This window comes from Scomber japonicus, chromosome 22 (assembly GCF_027409825.1).
Source record: "Scomber japonicus isolate fScoJap1 chromosome 22, fScoJap1.pri, whole genome shotgun sequence".
Lineage (NCBI taxonomy): Eukaryota > Metazoa > Chordata > Actinopteri > Scombriformes > Scombridae > Scomber > Scomber japonicus.
Window position 1 is genome coordinate 24,515,444 of NC_070599.1, and position 22,704 is coordinate 24,538,147.

Sequence of the window (22,704 nt, forward strand, 5' to 3'; positions counted from 1 at the left end):
AGCAACACGTTATATTTGACAGTGCTCCAGCCTACCAGTGACACTGATGTTGATGGGGCTGCTGGTCGCTCCAAGTCCACTTTCACACCAGTATGCTCCGCTGTCTGTGAAAGGGTAGGCAGTAGTGATGGAGCAGGGCGATGGACAGTGATGCACCTGAAGGAGAGTGAACCAGAGGTATAGTTTATCATCAAACATTAATGAATTATTAAATGTTAATTATAAAAAATGACTGGACTGGAAAAACAAACCTCTCCATCCACTGTCTTCTTCATCACACTCCATCCAGTCATCTCTTCCTCTTTTTCCTTCCTCTGCTCTTCCTTACAGCTCAAGGAAAAACTGTCATATTTAAAGAACTGTGTTTTTTTAGGATGGACCGACAGAGAGACTACAGGAGAGAAGGAGGCAGAGAAGTAAAGTCAATTTATTTAAAGAGCACCAACACACTGAGAAACACAATCAAATGAAAACATAGTTATGTGGATTAATTACTAAAAGTGTAGATTTAAATAAATAAAACAGGGATTTCAACCCTAAAATCTCAACATAATTGCATGGACATGGACCATTCATGTCTTCATAATGACTATTAAAGACGCTGAAAAAAAGAGATGACTTACCTTGTGCTTGACCAGGATCCAAAGAATTCATCACTAAACGAGACAAAATGAAACACAAAAAGTCAGTTTTATTATAAAAATCCTGAGAATTAAACGTGTTTTGTAGATCAATGAATAAATCAAATCCTTAAGAGTATAAAGACATCTTATAATTTCCACGTTTTACAAGGTTTGTTTCACTTTTTCAGCCACGAGTCAACTGAGTCCACTAAGCTACTAAGGTACTTACAGGAAGCAGTGAGTTTAAACCAAACTACATTTCTTTAACCGATAACAACGTGATCATTTTAACCCAAACCCTCATCTTTCCTGAAACCTAATCAGACTTTAACCACCCTGTCAGACATCATGTGTAGTTTTGGAAAGCAAATGATGTCCTGCTGATCAAGATGGACAAACAATGTACTTTTTGGAGAACTTGCTGTATTTATAAGCAGACTACGATTTAAAGATACATAGTGGAGAAGCAAAGACATCAAAATGCACCACATTAATATGCAAAGACAACAAACTGACAAGCATCTAAGCTGGATCTGTTTTACTACTAGTATTACATGCTTAATGTTTAGCATTCAGCCAGTATATTAACATTTACTCCTCTTTTGGGTTTCCTTAAGGGGAGGCTGCTGTATAAACAGATGATGAATGACAATATTATAAAATACAGACGAAATAATACAACATATGTCTTCATAGGAGAAGTTGTTGAAACGTACGGAACAATAATAAACACTCACACACTGTTTGCATTTCCTTAATTTATGCATAAACCATCTAAAATAATAGTTAATATGCGGAATGTGCAATATGAAAACATGATGAAATTCAAGAAACGTGATAGTAAAACAGACAAAATTATAACAAAATACAGATTTACTTACAGAGAAGCAGATAGAGAGCTGCAACTTTCATTTTGACCTGCTGCTGACTAAAAGAGTGAGACCCCCAGTGAGAAGAGACAGAAAAGAGAGGTGGAGTCTCAAGTCAGGAAGTAGATCTAGACAGACACACTGACACATGATGACACCGATTTCTATTTACTTCAATACAGAAAACAGTTTTTTTAAATTGTATTTTTTCATTAGAGTCAACTTTAGTTTATGATTTGCTGATTTCTGAAGGTTTTTTTAGACTCATTATCTTCCGCCTGTTCTAAATCCAATTAGGACAAACCTCTGAATTAATGTATAAAAAGGTCAGGATGAGGTATTGTTTCTTCTTCTTGTACATGACTAAAACCTTTTCCCCAATATTCCATTATCTCCTTCTCCTCTACTGATTTGAGATGTTACTGTGTAAATTCAACTGTTGTTATTTAGCTTTGATACCGTTGATGTGGTTGGAGTTTGATCTTTTTGGCTGTACTGATATTTTATGATTTAACCACAAGATGGTGCCATAATGCACAAAGCAGACAGGTGACAATACTGGTGACACAGATCATGGGCAGTTTACTGAATGATGTAATGTATACTATAAGAAGCCTTGTGTGATGTTTGAAAAATGTATAAAAAGTGCTTTTCAACCCGTTATACAAGTCTTTTCTACAAATTAACACATCATTAATAAAGGCCTTTCCCTCAAATCCCACATACTATCTCCCCTCTTCTGTGATTGTTTGTTTTGTTTTACATCTTTGGACAAAAAGTACATAAATATTCACCTCTCCAAGATCATTGACCACATTAAACTAATCATTGATAAATAAATACATGTAGATGCGGTGTTGTATCAATATATGATTTTAACAACTGAAACTAAAATTACATTCAGAATAAACACTATAACATACAATATGGAGCGATTTTAAGACAAACAAATAAAAAGGGGTAGAGGTCTAACCACTGGACTAACGTAGCTGACAAACTCATCAGGTACAAAAGGTGGATCTGGGGGAATGTCCCGACAAGAAGCTTTAAAATGTGGATTTTAGGACAACAAGACAACAATTTAGTGGATAAACTTTACAGTCCTCTATAAACTGAGACAGAGGAATACCTAATTATGTCTGTTGGATGAATTCTCCTCTATTGAAGTAGCTCGGTCCTCTGTATGATTTGGCAGTTCAGAAATAAACACTTGGTCACACCAGTCTTTAAAAAATAGGGTCTTATTTTTGTATACAAACTGATGACTGTTAAGATAGACGTGTGGGGTGATGTTGTGGTTGAAAGCAATCTTCCATGTGTGACAGGTTTGTTTGTGGAAATTGACACATTTAACAGATTTTTTTTTAAAGTTTCTAGAAGGTAAAAACTTTTTGGGATATGTGCCAGCCAAGTAATTGTTATAAGAATGAATGGTCTGGTATCCAGCTCTTATAACACATGCATGGATGCAACCAGTTAATACAAACCTACAACACCAACGAGACTCGTCCTCTCGTCTTTAGTCTCGTTATGAATCCAGTTTTATAATGAAGCCATGATCACTGACCTGTGTGTCGATAGTAACAGTGTCTGAGTTTGATTCTTCCTTTTTAACGGTGCAGATCTCTAAGTCCTGGTTCTCCCCCATTCCTAGTGTAGTAGTGAAATCCAGCAGACAGTGTTACACACGAGGCAGACTAGTCGACACAGTACCGACCGTGCAAAGCAAAAGTACTGCGGACAGATGTGCATTGAGTCATTGTTTCACCTTGTGCAAAAATCATGTGGCCATCCCAAACCAAACTCTGTCACGTCACACACAGCGTGTTTATGCGCATGTGCAAGACTAGGTGTATGTGTTGGGGGGCTTAATGTTTAAAAGTGTGCAGATTCCCTCCAAAACGTCAATCTTCAAATTTTAGGGGACAGTGGGTCCAGGGACAGTTTGATCAGATATATAACAGAAAGACATAAATGCACACACACATACCTGTACTCTAGATAGATCAACCAACTAGGCACACATACAAATATACATGCAGAGATCTACAGTACTGACATGTTCCTTCTGGGGGGATGTAAATAGATTGATCTGTTTTATCTGCACAGGTTTGTCGCCAACGCCCAGACTGCTGCAACAGTTCCACTTGCTGTCTGTTTGTTTTGTACATCACTCACAGTGATTTATTAATGGACTGTAGTGATTGTCAATAATAAGATGAATGACAAGTTAAAGCACTGATAAGAAGCGAAGAAGAAACAAGAAGACAAAAAATATTGTTGAAACCCTGCCCAGAAATATACAACTTCTCTGTGGTTTGAAATATGTTGTTCAGTATTTGGTAATTTATCATTTCAGTTGTTTAATAATCTTTTAAATTTACTTAGTTACCACATGTTTCATGTTGCAATGAAATCAAATTTATCTGCCAATTCAGACTTTTTGGGGAATTTTTAAATTTAAAAAACATTCAAATAGTGATACTCTCCTGTGTCATATTACATATAGTCTGCTGCTGTTTGTGGTTCCTTCAATTTACCAGCAGATGGCGTTCCTTACCAAGTCATTTTCTTCAACTTTGACGATCCTCTAAGAGGAATCATTCAAGCAAAGAAACACAGGTTTCAGTGTTCATTTGGTCTCCTCACTGTTGTTTTAAGAGGGACTTGAACAATTCTGAACCTGTCCTTTGATACTGTTGTACAGGCAGGAGATAAATTAAAGGAAAGTAAAAGATTAGGTGCCTTAGTATGGTGATGGGCCACCAGGCTGTGACTCCAAAGTTACAGTAAAACAAAATAAATATGAACAATGACATATGTGCTGCCAGAACAGATTCAGTGCACCTTGGCATTAATTCTGCAGTCTCCAAACTCCCATGGGGATTCAATTAGGTTGAAATGTGGTGACTGTGCAGACCATAGCATATGATTCACATCATTTTCATTTTCTACACATCAAACCATTTAGTGACCCCTCATGCCCTGTGGATGGCAGCATTGTCATCCTGGAGGATCACTATCTAACATTCAGGCCTGTACTGGTTTTCCCTTAATGTGTCTGCACTTTAACACTAAACTGTTTTCTAAGAGCTGGATAGATTTCTCCCAGTGGTCACTCATAGTATTGCCCTCCTGTGACCCCACAAGCAGTTTCCCCATAGACCACCAAAGATGTCTGTAAAACTGTAGACAGGACACCTTGAACTGCATGTAAGATCAATAATGACTCTTTCTATCAATAATATTTGAGATTTCAAATTTGCAAAACCTTAAAAATTGTTTATAAATCATGTAAAGTTTACAGCTTCAATCCATGGCAAGTCGGAAGTCAATAGTCCTGAGTCAGTATTCCCGGTGTACAATCCTAAATTCCTAAACTCCAGTGCATGTGCTCAGGAAGACATGGGCCAGCAGCAAACTGATGTTTGTATAGAAAGTTTCTGAACTTCACAAACATCTACTGAGGACCTTCTAGTTAGTTAGGAGTTATTTTCATTTCTAAAACTTTCAATTTGTCATTATGGGGTATTGACTGTAGATTGCTGAGAGAAAAAAAATTGAAATGATTTTAGCATAAGATAACGGTGGAGAACAGTGACGGTGTTTAAGCACTGTGTGGCTTTATATCCGGTGTGAACTCAGGATGTGGGTGACGCCTGGCCGAAAGAGACTGAGAGGAACACAAACAGCATTGAGACAAGATGAGGGCTTCATCACCCTGCCTACTGATCTGTGAGAACATTTATTTTTTCAAATAATTCCTCTACATCTCTTGTTTTTTGTCCAATTGTAGCCTCTTCTTTTATTTCTAACATTATAGTCCTTTGTGAAAATGTACCTGTTCATCTATCAATTGCAAAGACTTAAGACTTGTACTCCCACGCATGTAACACTTTTGATCTCCAGCTAAAATTATTCTATAACACAAGGTTTGCTTGAAAATTTTACTTTAAAGGTGAATGTGTCTTGATTGGAAACTAATTCCAAGCTGAAAATGTACAATTTCCAAAAAAAAGAGAAGAAAAATAGAGAAATGTGCTCTGGTTAGTGCCCTTTCTCACTCTCAATCACTTCACCTTACTTCAATGTTTTAATACTTTAATTGCTTGGTATAATAGTATGAGTCTAACTGAAAGGTTCTGGTGATTTAGATATTGTACTGTGTTTTAACACCTGGGCATTACAAAGGGGTCGTGGGTAACTTAGTAAAAGTTTAAAAATACTTTGAGCAATTTGAAATCACAAAATTATTGACAAATTATTTATTGTTTATATTATGTCACAGGGTTGCTATTTTACACTTTTTGTGATCAGCTGATGGCACAAGCAACAGACAGCAAGGATTTCACACATGAAAGTAAGTAAGAATATATGTATATATTTAGTTTGTGGTAAATTACATTTCCCTTTTCTGAAAACAATTGCACATAGTTCAGCATAATCTACAGGGATTAAAATTCCCCGTTGCTACAACGGATTTACGTCAGTCGGAAAGCTGAAAGGTCATATATGAGATCAATGCAGATGATGAGAATTAGAGGTATAATAATATATAACGTGATTTCTACATTATTATCACAACAAACACACAGAGCGGACGTGGGCAGCCCGCGAGAATTTCCAACTATCAATAAATTGTTAAAATTATGTTGAAAGCAAGTTTCCACTGCTGTTTGTCTCTTTGGGGTTTGGATTGAAGGGCATGTTAAATAAATCGTATAAATTTAAAGCTGCATCACTGTCATGCAAGTTCAATCTGTTATACCTGCAAGTAGATGGAGGTTTTACAGTGTAAAGAAACGTACAGGCTGACACGACTTGCACAGGTCTGACCACATCAGCGCTTTTCATGAGAAAAATGTACATGAGGCTTTCTGTTTATAGACAATCACATCAACAGTTCATCCTGGTGTTAAAATAACATCTGACATCCTGTTTGAACCCACAGGAGCCACACTGATCATACGTCCAAATAGAATTCAGTTCTTTCGATATGACTACATCTCTCTGAGCTGTGAAACGCCGGGGAACTCCAGCAACTGGACAGTGAAGAGAAATACTTCCTCTAGATCACCTGTTTCTGTTTCATGTGGTGACAAGTTTGGTCGCCTTAATGAGTCCACCTGCATCATTAGGGGCGTCTACACAGCAGACAGTGGGCAGTACTGGTGTGAGTCTGAGCGCGGGGATAGAAGCAACGTCATCGACATCATAGTCAACAGTAAGCTTGCAATGCAACAGTTTCTTGCAGCTTGTGTGTGAAAGTCAAAACTCTGCATACCATGTTGTTACCTTCACCCTACAAAGCCCAAACACATTTGGTCATAGTTATGGGGGCTATAATGTAAAACCTGTGGAAGAAGTATTGAGATAATTTTCATTTAATTTAAAATGAGGAATCCTGCAAATTTGTTAAAGTATGAAGGAGAGAAAATCTAAAGAAAGCTACAAATACTCATAATTCAGAACAACAGCCCTTTTCCTTTCTTTTGTGTCATTTTTTTCAAGGGAATTAACAAAAGATTGTTTGCTTTATCTTTGCACCATTTATAAGACAACAGTCGTATTCAATCACCAATGGTCATTTTTCTGTGCTTCAGATAGCGTAGTGATCCTGGAGAGTCCTGCACTTCCTGTAAAAGAAGGAGATACAGTGACCCTTCGCTGTTTCTACAAAGAAAAATACGCAGAGAGATCAACTTCAAATTTTTCGGCTAAATTTCACAGAGAAGATGGATTAATTTTGCCTCAACCTACAGGACAGATGACCTTCCCAATGTCCAAGTCTATGGAAGGCCTTTACAAGTGTGAACATCCCACAAAAGGAAAGTCTCCACAGAGTCTGCTGGTCATGAGAGGTAAATACAGCAAGTTTGTGATACAGTAGGATGAGACTCTCCAAACATTTAAACCACACAACTAACACACATTGCACACATTCATTCATTTCTAGTTATTGAGATGCTTCAACGTCTGACACAGATCTGAGTTGTTACCCAGTGTTAATGTGCCTTTACTCTCTCTCGGTCACGATATCTTGTGAATATTCATGTAGCACTACACGATGGATGAATTTTGACAGAATCACTGAAATTTTGCAATATTTTAACTCAGATATTTGTTTCCTTCATCACAGAAGTTCAGCCTACAACCCCTCCTCCCACTCCTCCTCCTCCTTTCATGACTATGCCCAGGCTGGTGTGCACCATCCTGCTGATCGTCCTCTACAACGCCATCTTTATTGTGTCTGTAATCATTTACCGGAGGTGGGCTCGAGGTAAGAACATCTCCGAAAACCCTAAAATATTAGACTATATGAACCCTTCCAGTCAATAATGAGTATTATTATTAGTAGTGAGTGTTATTTTTCTTATAAATGATAAAGTGTAAAAGCAGTGATACTGTCAGGAATCCCTTCAGTAATGAAATAAACTAATATTAAAAGCTTTGTTCTTAGATCCTTCCCTGTAGGGATACTGTAGGAACAGTGATGCTGTTAATCCAGTGATTTTATTGGTCAATAGTCAGATGGCTAACAGACTTGAATCAGATTGTGTGAAGTTAACCTGCTCCAGAGAAACATAAATTGGTAATCGTGACATTTACAATCTGCTGATCCACCTGTCTCACTGTGTGGAAATAACGGCTATGACTGTGGTTGACAGTGTGATGTTAACAGAGCAAGTTGTCATAGCAACATTGGTAGAAATCAGGAAATGAAAGAAAAAAGGGCAAAGCTAAGCGTTCATTGTGCACTGATGCCCCCTACCTGAACCTCTGGGTCAATGACAGCACGTCAAAATGATGACAGGTGTAGTAAAGCTTTGACCGAATTGATTCCACCAAAGAAAGACTTTCTTATCTCTGGTTCTTTCGCAGGTCGAGCCAAAGCAAAGAGGAGAGCTTCTCAACATCTGCAGCAATGACTTCTTTACTGCTTTGCTGTTTACTTTTAAAATCCAACTTGGGTTATATAGTCTTATATTCTGGGGAGCCTGAAGATTTTAAAGTTTCCAATCAAGTCCTCCTCATTGTTCCTGTCTACATCAGTGTCAATATTTAAAAAACTGATTTTTTAAAATCTTTTTCAGTTTTTAAATGATTTTACTGTTGTTTTTAATTCATTTTATTTTACTCATGTGATCTCTGTTGTTGGGCTACATTAGCGCTGCTCTGTGTTTACTAGTTATTCTTTCTGTCTCTTTTGTAATCTGCTCTGTTTTATTACCTTGTGAAGCACTTTCTAGCATTTGTTTTGAACATGCTACATAAATAAAGATTATTATATTTTCTCTGAGACATTAGATGACACCAGATCCTCCCGACTCATCTAGCTCCTCTGTCCTGTTGAACTAACTAACTTTAAAATAACAGGTGGTAAAATACACCTGTAGAGAGACAATGAGGACATTTAACAGCATGTACTTGGTTACAGTTCTCCATCTTCAGTAAGTTGTAAGTGAATATGTAAAGGAGAAACCTGGTTTTCAGATTCGGGGTAGGGGATTAGAGAAACCTCATACCATCATGTAGATATCACCTGGATAATGCAGATTTCTACATGTGACCATATGCAGGACAAACATTTCAGACAGGACAAGACAACAAGCTTTTACTGACATAAGAACTTGTTGGATAGGACTTGATGATTTAAAATGTTTAAATGTTATTTTTAAACATTTGACATTGAACATTGATTGATTGATTGCTTTAAATCCATAGACTACCTTGGTGGTAGAAAAATAACATTTAAACATTTTAAATTATACAGCACACTTTGGTAACAGTGATGTCAAAAATGGGAGCAAAGACAAAAGAGGGTTTTTTAAAATTCATTTTACAAAGATAAAAAATCTTAATTTTTTAGATTAAATATATATCAGTACAGAACAATTCACATTTGAGAACAAGAAACACTGATGATCAGAATGGAACACAATCAGTAAAGAGAAATATCACAACTAAAGTGAAGCACCATTAATCATTCAAAAAACAATCATTAGGGTAATAAAAAAAAAAAATCACATAATAAATCTTCAAAATCTAAAATAGAAATTAAAGACTTGAAGTGTACCTGTGACCAGTTCTGCTCACATTAGTGCACAACATACACATACTAATTGCCTTGCCTAATGGACTGTTTCTAGTCTTTACGACCACTCAAAACGCGTTACATTACAACTCACTCACCCATTCACTCACATTCATACACTGATGGCAGGGGCTACCACGCAGAGTGCCAACCTGCTCATCAGGGGGAAGTTAACCATTCATTCTCATTCATACATTTGGGGTTAAGTGTCTTGCCCAAGGACACATTGACATGTGGACTGGAGGAGCCGGGAATCAAACTGCCAATCTTCCAATTTGGGGATTGGCAGTTACCTCTACCTCCTGAGCCACAGCCGCCCCACAGAATAAGCACCTCTTAGTTAAAAAAACCCCACTATCTATATATCTATATATCACATTCTGTTTATGCTCCCAAATGTTGCACCTTTATTCCCTAACTTCCAACACTGGACCGATCACATGCCTCCCTAATGGTATTGCATAATGGATGAAAAGCATGTAAAGTGTGTCCTTTAGCTAATCGTCAGGTTCCACATCCTCCAACTCTAATATACTCCAGCAGACACCTGCTGTTGAAATCCTGCGGTTCGGGGTCTGTGGAGGTAGGATACAGAGAGCTCATAAACAAACAATAAAATTGTTTTGTTTCTTGTACAAAATTATTAAATACGATATTATAACAATATATATATAACAATCAATAAAAAAGAACTGTGACATGTAAGTACCATCAGAAATATCATCGCAGCTGGTGAGCTACGTTTTTACCTTGTTGGTTGATCCTTTGAAGGCTGACTAGCACCACGGTTCCTCTTTCTCACGCCTGTCCTTTTCTTTCGTTGCTCCAGAATTTCCTGACCTGCTGGATTTTTTGAGTGAGGTAATTGAAGTTTTTATTGAGTTAATTCACTTTGACTGTAATAAAGTGACCACATCTCCATACAGAACACTACTAGTGGACAATTCTGCAAAACCCAAATTACATTCAATGACAAAATCAGGAACACACAACTTCCTGCCTCGGCCCCTGCCATCACACACATCTAAACATATCTAAACAATCATGCAACTAAAATTATAACATGTTTAATCTTATTATCAACTCAGTGTAACTAGGTAACAGATCATTTGTCAGATTCAAAAGTTTTTCAGAATTAATAATCATGATTTCACATGACTAAATTTCCAATTTATCGTTTACTTAACTTTAAGGTTACAATTCTCTATAAATTCTTAGTTTTTCTGACCTGAACAAAGTGACATGATGGAGGCCTTTGAGTGTCTCTTTATACATTTGTTTCCAAGGAGTTGTTCTTGTATCTAGTTTAATTGTTTTCTGTAAATGGGTTATATCACACTATAATGTAGTTATCAGCTGATATTTAATATTTATTGATTCATTTTGATGTATTTGTCAGCAACTTTATACATCAAAAACACTAATGCAATATAATATAGAATATGTTGTCATAGGTGAAATTATAGATGTTGATAATCACTGTATCGTTATAATGTTGTTATAGCTACATTATAATGTGTTATAAATCATTTATTAACCATTTATGTGCTGCTTTTAAATGATAAATAAGGGGGACCGCTTTGAGTTCTGGAAGAGTCAACATGTACCAAACAAGGACACAATTGACTTCATGCTGGACTCCACCTCCAAAACATTCAAATGAGCATTTTATGGAGAAAAGAAGTGAAAATGAAGACTCACCAGGATTTGCTTCACCATCCTGGGCCAACAGATTTTCTTTTGGTCTGAGGTTAAAAAACAACAAAGACACTATTTTCATTACAAAATATCCAGAAATGTGCCTAACAGGAGTGAAGTGAGAGCTGAAACTTGGCACAAAAACTGAGTTTGCTGTGTGGTGCTGAACAGGTAGTGTACAGTTACCTTGAGATTGAACCAAAACAGTAAAGTTGCTGCCAGACAGCTGAACAATGAGCTGAAACTCAACTATAAAGCTCTGTAAAGCTGAGAGAAATGTGGTTCATTGCTACAAAACACTAACATATTACACACTGAGATAATATGAATATTGGACTACTGTAACTCACCATGGCATTTCTCAATCTACCAGTTCCCATCTACAACTGATCACCTTGTTATTGACAAGGTCCAAAAAACAAGACCACATCACCCCCACTGGCTCCCCATTCATTACAGGATAACATTCAAAATTCTCCTAAATGTCTCCAAATCCCTCCATGGTCTTGCCCCTGTTGTATGATCCTCTACCAACCCTGTCTGTGGGTCCTGCGGTGGGTCCCGACTTTCCATCTCCGTGCCTCCCTGTGGATCCTCTGTGTGAGACAATGAAGGTTTTTTTCTTAGTTAATTCACTTTGACTGTAATAAAGTGACCACATCTCCATACAGAACACTGCTACTGGACAATTCTTCAAAACCCAAATTACATTCAATGACAAAATCTGGAACACGCAACTTCCTGCCTCGACCCCTGCCATCACACACATCTAAACATATCTAAACAATCATGCAACTGAAGTTATAACATGTTTAATCTTATAGTCAACTCAGTGTAATTAGATAATAGTTTGTCAGTTTCAAAAGTTCACCAGATCTCAAAATCATGATTTCAGATGACTAAATGTTCAATTGATCATTTACTTAACTCATCAAATTACAGTTTAGAGACATTGTTAATTCTTTGTCATATACAGTGCATCCGGAAAGTATTCACATCCCTTCACTTTCCCCACATTTAGTTATGTTACAGCCTTATTCCAAAATTGATTAAATTCTTTTTTTTCTTATTTAACTACAAACAATATTGAAATATGACACGTCATAAGTATTGATACCCTTTACTCAGTACTTTGTTGAGGCACGCTTGGCAGCAATTACAGCCTCCAGTCTTCTTGGGTATGAAGCTACAAGCTTGCAACACCTGTATTTGGGGTATTTCCCCCATTCTTCTCTGCAGATCCTCTCTTCTGTCAGGTTAGATGGAAAGCATTGCTGCACAGATATTTTCAGCTCTTTCCAGAGATGTTCAATTGGGTTCAGGTCTGGGTTCTGGTTGGGCCACTCAAGGACATTCACAGACTTGTCTCAAAGCCACTCCTTCGTTGTCTTGGCTGTGTGCTTAGGGTTGTTGTCCTGTTGGAAGATAAACCTTCGCCCCAGTCTGAGGTCCTGAGTGCTCTGGAGCAGGTTATCATCAAGGATCTCTGTTCTTTGCTCCATTCATCTTTCCCTCGATCCTATTAGCCAGGTGATGAGGAAGAGTCCTGGTCGTTCCAAACTTCCATTTACGAATGATGGAGACCACTTTGCTCTTCAGGACTTTCAAAGCTGCAGACATTTTTTTGTACCCTTCCCCAGATCTGTGTCTTGATACAATCTTGTCTCGGAGGTCGACAGACAATTCCTTTGACTTCATGGCTTGGTTTCTGCTCTGACATGCACTGTCGACAGTGGGACCTTATATAGACAGGTGTGTGCCTTTCCAAATCATGTCCAACCAACTGAATTTACTACAGGTGGACTCCAATCAAGTTGTAGAAATATCTCAAGGATGATCAGTGGAAACAGGAAGCACCTGAGCTCTATTTTGAGTGTCATAGCAAAGGATGTGAATACTTATGTACATGCGATATTTCAGTTAACACTTTGTCACCTATGATTGTTTATTGTTTGGTTTTTATCTTGAACAACAACCACAAATAGCCATCAAAATGAAATGTCAGAACAACAAAATAATGTGTTGGAGAGGTAACAGGAGGAAGCAGAAAGCTTATTTTGTCCTGTCCCTTCTTCACAACTTCCTCACGTCATAAAATAAAATACAACAAAAAACAAAATAAATAAATACAACAAAACAATTAATAAACAAAAATCAAGGATTACTTAAACTAGCCTCCTACAATATTCTAAACTCAGAAAATTAATTCCCCAGTCACTCCCCATATACCACCAAAGTAACATATTCAATGATCCATGACCCAGCCATGATTGCAGTTAGTTATATTTGTATTATACATATTGTTTCATATAACAGAAATATAATAGAAGAAATATTGATTGGTATGTGACAGATTTATCGTCTAAGTTATTCATTGCAAGTGGCAGCAGATATCGGATGTGCCCCGTAGCCTACTTTAACATTTGCATGTGTGCCTTTTTTCTTCACATATTAAGCAACGTGAATTGTTACATTTAAAAATAAAAATACAAAATAATCTTAAAAAAGCAGCTCTCAGACAAGAGCCAGCTGTCATCATTCATGTAAACAAGCTGACACATGACTATTCTGTATCAAGCATCCACCCCAGTGTGGTTTACGGAGGCACACATATGGTAAATAATAAAACACAATTGGAATAATATAAAATAAGTTGCTGCTTATAACTGCAGCACAACATGCAAAAAATTAAAATAAACATTTTATGAGGACATGAAGTGAAAATGAAGACTCACGAGGATTTGGTTCACTGCTGGAGACTGTTGGTTTGGCATCCACATCACTTGTTCGGAGGTAAAAAAACAACAAAAAAACACAAAAATCATTTTCATTACAAAATATCCCACAAACTTGGCTCAAAAACTATTTGCTATTTGGTGCTGAGCAGGTAGTGTACAGTTGGTTTTCAGTGCTTTTTCTCTAAAAACAGCTTCCTGCTGCAGACAAAACAACGCTATAAAACACTGAGAGTGAACCAAAACAGCAAAGCCAGACATCTAAATAATGAGCTGAAACTCAACTGTAAAGCTCCGTAAAGCTGAGAGGAGCTGCAAAGTCACTTTTCTCACATATCACACTCTGATAGATCGGAATGTGGAGTTATATAAAAATATTGATTATAGCTGCTTTAAATACAGTACTTGAGTAAACACTGGGTTCACAATTTGTTATTTTGATGCAGTGTTACATACAACAAACCGTAGTGTTGGAACCAAAATATGTTTTGTTTATGTTTATATTTGCTTGGGCTGCACGTAATGCGTCACATGCATTGATTGACACATGGGTGTGGTTTCCCCTTATTTTACTTGTTCACTTGGGTAGCGGCGGGAGATTTGGACAAAGGGAGTTAGTAGAGCTCCGATATTTTCTGTTGACCGTCACCATCGTCATCATCATCACCATCGTCTTTCATCACTTTAGTCTCACAGTCGTATCACATCAGGGTTTTTATATGTTTGTGGAACAGCTGCTTGTCAGTCCTTTTTAATTTTTTCATTCAATAAACTTCAGTAAAACGTCATCTGGACTTCAGTATGATTCGTGGACGTGTCACAGATAAGAGCCTACTAAGTCTCTCAGCAGCCTTTTGGAAAAGTAGTCGCTACACTTAGCTTAAAGCTGCCACAAATGTTTTGTTTTAACATCACTAATGGTGAGCTACTTTTTTACCTTGATTTGTGACCGTCTGAATTCAGTCGCGAACGGCGCTTCCTGTGTCTTGCACTCTTTGTCCCCATCTTTGGTGGTGTGTGCTGACTTGGTTGTTGCTCCAGATTTTCCGTCTCCATGTTGTCTCCCTGATTTGCTGGATCCTCTGTGTGAGACAATGAAGGTTTGTTAATTCACTTTGACTGTAATAAAGTGACACCATCTCCATACAGAACACTGCTACTGGCCAATTCTGCAAAACCCAAATTACATTCAATGACAAAATCAGGAACACAACTTCCTGCCTCGACAATATACGTTGTCATTGGACATAAATTGTGAGTAAAATTTGTCCAGTACATAGTTCATTCTCAGGATTGTGGGCTAATTAATAAGGAGGTACACTGCTGTAGATGGACCTATCACACACATCTAAACGTATTGAAATTATAACATGTTTAATCTTATTATCAACTCAGTGTAACTAGATAACAGATAATTTGTCAGATTCAAAAGTTTTTCAGTTTTTCTAGTTTAATTGTTTTCTGTATGCAGCACCTCCCCCACTCAGGTTTGTGGATGCACACATGATTACTTGAGGGGTCATTTCTATCTCTGTATTGGTGACAGCTTACTTAAAGTGCTGCTGTATTGATCATTTATAAGTAGTATACAAACAGTTAATAAATGGGTTATATCACACTATAATGTAGTTATCAGCTGATATTTAATATTTATTGATTCATTTTGATGTATTTGTCAGCAACTTTATACATCAAAAACACTAATGCAATATAATATAGAATATGTTGTCATAGGTGAAATTATAGATGTTGATAATCACTGTATCGTTATAATGTTGTTATAGCTACATTATAATGTGTTATAAATCATTTATTAACCATTTATGTTCTGCTTTTAAATGATAAATAAGGGGGACCGCTTTGAGTTCTGGAAGAGTCAACATGTACCAAACAAGGACACAATTGACTTCATGCTGGACTCCACCTCCAAAACATTCAAATGAGCATTTTATGGAGAAAAGAAGTGAAAATGAAGACTCACCAGGATTTGCTTCACCATCCTGGGCCAACAGATTTTCTTTTGGTCTGAGGTTAAAAAACAACAAAGACACTATTTTCATTACAAAATATCCAGAAATGTGCCTAACAGGAGTGAAGTGAGAGCTGAAACTTGGCACAAAAACTGAGTTTGCTGTGTGGTGCTGAACAGGTAGTGTACAGTTACCTTGAGATTGAACCAAAACAGTAAAGTTGCTGCCAGACAGCTGAACAATGAGCTGAAACTCAACTATAAAGCTCTGTAAAGCTGAGAGAAATGTGGTTCATTGCTACAAAACACTAACATATTACACACTGAGATAATATGAATATTGGACTACTGTAACTCACCATGGCATTTCTCAATCTACCAGTTCCCATCTACAACTGATCACCTTGTTATTGACAAGGTCCAAAAAACAAGACCACATCACCCCCACTGGCTCCCCATTCATTACAGGATAACATTCAAAATTCTCCTAAATGTCTCCAAATCCCTCCATGGTCTTGCCCCTGTTGTATGATCCTCTACCAACCCTGTCTGTGGGTCCTGCGGTGGGTCCCGACTTTCCATCTCCGTGCCTCCCTGTGGATCCTCTGTGTGAGACAATGAAGGTTTTTTTCTTAGTTAATTCACTTTGACTGTAATAAAGTGACCACATCTCCATACAGAACACTGCTACTGGACAATTCTTCAAAACCCAAATTACATTCAATGACAAAATCAGGAACACGCAACTTCCTGCCTCGACCCCTGCCATCACACACATCTAAACATATCTAAACAATCATGCAACTGAAGTTATAACATGTTTAATCTTATAGTCAACTCAGTGTAATTAGATAATAGTTTGTCAGTTTCAAAAGTTCACCAGATCTCAAAATCATGATTTCAGATGACTAAATGTTCAATTGATCATTTACTTAACTCATCAAATTACAGTTTTAAGAGACATTGTTATTTCTTTGTCATATACAGTGCATCCGGAAAGTATTCACATCCCTTCACTTTCCCCACATTTAGTTATGTTACAGCCTTATTCCAAAATTGATTAAATTCTTTTTTTTCTTATTTAACTACAAACAATATTGAAATATGACACGTCATAAGTATTGATACCCTTTACTCAGTACTTTGTTGAGGCACGCTTGGCAGCAATTACAGCCTCAAGTCTTCTTGGGTATGAAGCTACAAGCTTGCAACACCTGTATTTGGGGTATTTCCCCCATTTTTCTCTGCAGATCCTCTCTTCTGTCAGGTTAGATGGAAAGCATTGCTGCACATATATTTTCAGCTCTTTCCAGAGATGTTCAATTGGGTTCAGGTCTGGGTTCTGGTTGGGCCACTCGAGGACATTCACAGACTTGTCTCAAAGCCACTCCTTCGTTGTCTTGGCTGTGTGCTTAGGGTTGTTGTCCTGTTGGAAGATAAACCTTCGCCCCAGTCTGAGGTCCTGAGCGCTCTGGAGCAGGTTATCATCAAGGATCTCTGTTCTTTGCTCCATTCATCTTTCCCTCGATCCTATTAGCCAGGTGATGAGACGTGCCTGATTTCCTCCAGACGTGACACTCGGCATTCAGGCTAAAGAGTTCAATCTTGGTTTCATCAGACCAAAGAATCTTGTTTCTCATGGTCCTTTAGGTGTTCTTTAGGTGCCTTCTGGTAAACTCCAAGCGCGCTGTCACGTGCCTTTTTACTGAGTAGAGGCTTCCGTCTGGCTGATCTACCATAAAGGCCTGATTGGTGAAGTGCTGCAGAGATGGTTGGCCTTCAGGAAGGTTCTCCCATCTCCACAGAGGAATGCTGGAGCTCTGTCGGAGTGACCATCGGGTTCTTGTTCACCTCCCTGACCGAGGCCCTTCTACCCAGATTGCTCAGTTTGGCGGCCAGCTCTAGGAAGAGTCCTGGTCGTTCCAAACTTCCATTTACGAATGATGGAGACCACTTTGCTCTTCAGGACCTTTAATGCTGCAGACATTTTTTTGTACCCTTCCCCAGATCTGTGTCTTGATACAATCTTGTCTCGGAGGTCGACAGACAATTCCTTTGACTTCATGGCTTGGTTTCTGCTCTGACATGCCCTGTCATCAGTGGGACCTTATATAGACAGCTGTGTGCCTTTCCAAATCATGTCCAACCAACTGAATTTACTACAGGTGGACTCCAATCAAGTTGTAGAAATATCTCAAGGATGATCAGTGGAAACAGGAAGCACCTGAGCTCTATTTTGAGTGTCATAGCAAAGGATGTGAATACTTATGTACATGTGATATTTCAGTTAACACTTTGTCACCTATGATTGTTTATTGTTTGGTTTTATCTTGAACAACAACTACAAATAGCCATCAACATGAAATGTCAGAACAACAAAATAATGTGTTGGAGAGGTAACAGGAGGAAGCAGAAAGCTTATTTTGTCCTGTCCCTTCTTCACAACTTCCTCACGTCATAAAATAAAATACAACAAAAAACAAAATAAATAAATACAACAAAACAATTAATAAACAAAAATCAAGGAATACTTAAACTAACCTCCTACAATATTCTAAACTCAGAAAATTAATTCCCCAGTCACTCCCCATATACCACCAAAGTAACATATTCAATGATCCATAACCCAGCCATGATTGCAGTTAGTTATATTTGTATTATACATATTGTTTCATATAACAGAAATATAATAGAAGAAATATTGATTGGTATGTGGACAGATTTATCGTCCAAGTTATTCATTGCAAGTGGCAGCAGATATCGGATGTGCCCCGTAGCCTACTTTAACATTTGCATGTGTGCCTTTTTTCTTCACATATTAAGCAACGTGAATTGTTACATTTAAAAATAAAAATACAAAATAATCTTAATAAAGCAGCTCTCAGACAAGAGCCAGCTGTCATCATTCATGTAAACAAGCTGACACATGACTATTCTGTATCAAGCATCCACCCCAGTGTGGTTTACGGAGGCACACATATGGTAAATAATAAAACACAATTGGAATAATATAAAATAAGTTGCTGCTTATAACTGTAGCACAACATGCAAAAAATTAAAATAAACATTTTATGAGGACATGAAGTGAAAATGAAGACTCACGAGGATTTGGTTCACTGCTGGAGACTGTTGGTTTGGCATCCACATCACTTGTTCGGAGGTAAAAAAACAACAAAAAAACACAAAAATCATTTTCATTACAAAATATCCCACAAACTTGGCTCAAAAACTATTTTCTATTTGGTGCTGAGCAGGTAGTGTACAGTTGGTTTTCAGTGCTTTTTCTCTAAAAACAGTTTCCTGCTGCAGACAAAACAACGCTATAAAACACTGAGAGTGAACCAAAACAGCAAAGCCAGACATCTAAATAATGAGCTGAAACTCAACTGTAAAGCTCCGTAAAGCTGAGAGGAGCTGCAAAGTCACTTTTCTCACATATCACACTCTGATAGATCGGAATGTGGAGTTATATAAAAATATTGATTATAGCTGCTTTAAATACAGTACTTGAGTAAACACTGGGTTCACAATTTGTTATTTTGATGCAGTGTTACATACAACAAACCGTAGTGTTGGAACCAAAATATGTTTTGTTTATGTTTATATTTGCTTGGGCTGCACGTAATGCGTCACATGCATTGATTGACACATGGGTGTGGTTTCCTCTTATTTTACTTGTTCACTTGGGTAGCGGCGGGAGATTTGGACAAAGGGAGTTAGTAGAGCTCCGATATTTTCTGTTGACCGTCACCATCGTCGTCATCATCACCATCGTCTTTCATCACTTTAGTCTCACAGTCGGATCACATCAGGGTTTTTATATGTTTGTGGAACAGCTGCTTGTCAGTCCTTTTTAATTTTTTCATTCAATAAACTTCAGTAAAACGTCATCTGGACTTCAGTATGATTCGTGGACGTGTCACAGATAAGAGCCTACTAAGTCTCTCAGCAGCCTTTTGGAAAAGTAGTCGCTACACTTAGCTTAAAGCTGCCACAAATGTTTTGTTTTAACATCACTAATGGTGAGCTACTTTTTTACCTTGATTTGTGACCGTCTGAATTCAGTCGCGAACGGCGCTTCCTGTGTCTTGCACTCTTTGTCCCCATCTTTGGTGGTGTGTGCTGACTTGGTTGTTGCTCCAGATTTTCCGTCTCCATGTTGTCTCCCTGATTTGCTGGATCCTCTGTGTGAGACAATGAAGGTTTGTTAATTCACTTTGACTGTAATAAAGTGACACCATCTCCATACAGAACACTGCTACTGGCCAATTCTGCAAAACCCAAATTACATTCAATGACAAAATCAGGAACACAACTTCCTGCCTCGACAATATACGTTGTCATTGGACATAAATTGTGAGTAAAATTTGTCCAGTACATAGTTCATTCTCAGGATTGTGGGCTAATTAATAAGGAGGTACACTGCTGTAGATGGACCTATCACACACATCTAAACGTATTGAAATTATAATTTATTTAATCTTATTATCAACTCAGTGTAACTAGATAACAGATAATTTGTCAGATTCAAAAGTTTTTCAGTTTTTCTAGTTTAATTGTTTTCTGTATGCAGCACCTCCCCCACTCAGGTTTGTGGATGCACACATGATTACTTGAGGGGTCATTTCTATCTCTGTATTGGTGACAGCTTACTTAAAGTGCTGCTGTATTGATCATTTATAAGTAGTATACAAACAGTTAATAAATGGGTTATATCACACTATAATGTAGTTATCAGCTGATATTTAATATTTATTGATTCATTTTGATGTATTTGTCAGCAACTTTATACATCAAAAACATCAAAAACACTAATGCAATATAATATAGAATATGTTGTCATAGGTGAAATTATAGATGTTGATAATCACTGTATCGTTATAATGTTGTTATAGCTACATTATAATGTGTTATAAATCATTTATTAACCATTTATGTGCTGCTTTTAAATGATAAATAAGGGGGACCGCTTTGAGTTCTGGAAGAGTCAACATGTACCAAACAAGGACACAATTGACTTCATGCTGGACTCCACCTCCAAAACATTCAAATGAGCATTTTATGGAGAAAAGAAGTGAAAATGAAGACTCACGAAGATTTGCTTCAACATCCCGTTCGTCCTGCTGTGGGCCTCCGTGTGGATCCTCTGTGTGAGACAATGAAGGTTTTTTTCTTAGTTAATTCAGTTTGACAAAACCACAAAATATAGAACTTCAGTTAATGTACTGTTCATTTCCACCACTATATTTATCATTCATAAGCAGTACCGTATACAAACAGTCAATGAATGGTTTATATAACACTATAATGTATTGATTCATTTTTGTTATATTTGTCAACAATTTTATCTCCTACTATGGACACTCATAACTGAAAGCTGCTATATAAACAGATAACAAATGAAAACTTAAAAAATGTAAAATGTAAGTAATATAAATATGTCATCAGAGAAGGAATTATATTTGCTGAATTACTTAACACTTAAAATGTCTGAAATAGCTATATAAACAGATGATGAATGACATTATAATGAAACACAATTGAATAATATAGAATATGTTGTCATTATAGAAATTATATTGAAATGATAGATGTTGATAATCACTGTATCCTAACACTGCATTATACTGTGTAATAAACCATATATAAACCATTTATGTACTGCTTTCAAATGGTGGACTTTATGAAGAATAATGAAGACTCACGAGGTCTGGGTTCATGATCCAGGGGCAACATTGGAAAATTTTCAGGTTGTCTGAGGTAAAAAAACAAAACAAAAACAAAAAACAAAGACAAAACATTTTCATTACAAAATATAGAGAAATGTGCCTAACAGGAGTTTAGTGAGTGTGACTGTGCCATCTGAAAACGTTGATATGGGAGCGCTGAGATTGAACCAAAACAGTAAAGTTGCTGCCAGACAGCTGAACAATGAGCTGAAACTCAACTATAAAGCTCTGTAAAGCTGAGAGAAATGTGGTTCATTGCTACAAAACACTAACATATTACACACTGAGATAATATGAATATTGGACTACTGTAACTCAGCATGGAATTTCTCAATCTACCAGTTCCCATCTACAACTGATCAAAAAATGCTGCTGTCTGGTTATTGACAAGGTCCAAAAACAAGACCACATCACCCCCACTGGCTCCCCATTCATTACAGGATAACATTCAAAATTCTCCTAATTGTCTCCAAATCCCTCCATGGTCTTGCCCCTGTTGTATGATCCTCTACTAACCGTCTCTGTTGGCCCTGCGGTGGGCCTCCCCGTGGATTCTCTGTGTGAGACAATGAAGGTTTTTTTCTTAGTTAATTCACTTTGACAGAACCTGAATTACATTCACTGACAATGCTTTGCCATGTCCTCTGTCAACATAGCAACTACACTACAGTTGAGTAAGGGAGCTTTAACAGTTGTTTAAGGGAATAATGATGGTTACATGGGGCTGGTCTTAGGTGGAGGTGTGCTACTTGGTTGCCTAGACAATGACTGCTTTCAGTGATCACATGATTTATCACGTGAATTAAAAGCCAAGCAGGTCTATGGATTGGATAGTACATTCATTATCATTCTTCACTCTTGTGTGGGCTTTGTCCTTATGGGCCTGCTGAAAACATGTAGTCTTATATAGAATGAATGTCCCTGCAGAGGAGCCATTTAAGAGAATAACTCACCACAGAGTATAGAACTTCAGTTAATGTACTGTT

General features: G+C 37.4%; 1 protein-coding gene across 1 annotated transcript; it reads left to right on the forward strand.

Moving 5' to 3' along the window:
* The first annotated feature begins 5,202 nt into the window (after window positions 1-5,202).
* Window positions 5,203-7,382, forward strand: LOC128383593 (low affinity immunoglobulin gamma Fc region receptor II-like). Its single transcript, XM_053343191.1, has 4 exons — window positions 5,203-5,227; window positions 5,781-5,852; window positions 6,444-6,716; window positions 7,096-7,382. The coding sequence occupies exons 2-4, from the start codon at window positions 5,813-5,815 to the stop codon at window positions 7,380-7,382; spliced, it is 600 nt and encodes a 199-aa protein (XP_053199166.1). The 5' UTR covers window positions 5,203-5,227; window positions 5,781-5,812.
* Window positions 7,383-22,704: the final 15,322 nt, after the last annotated feature.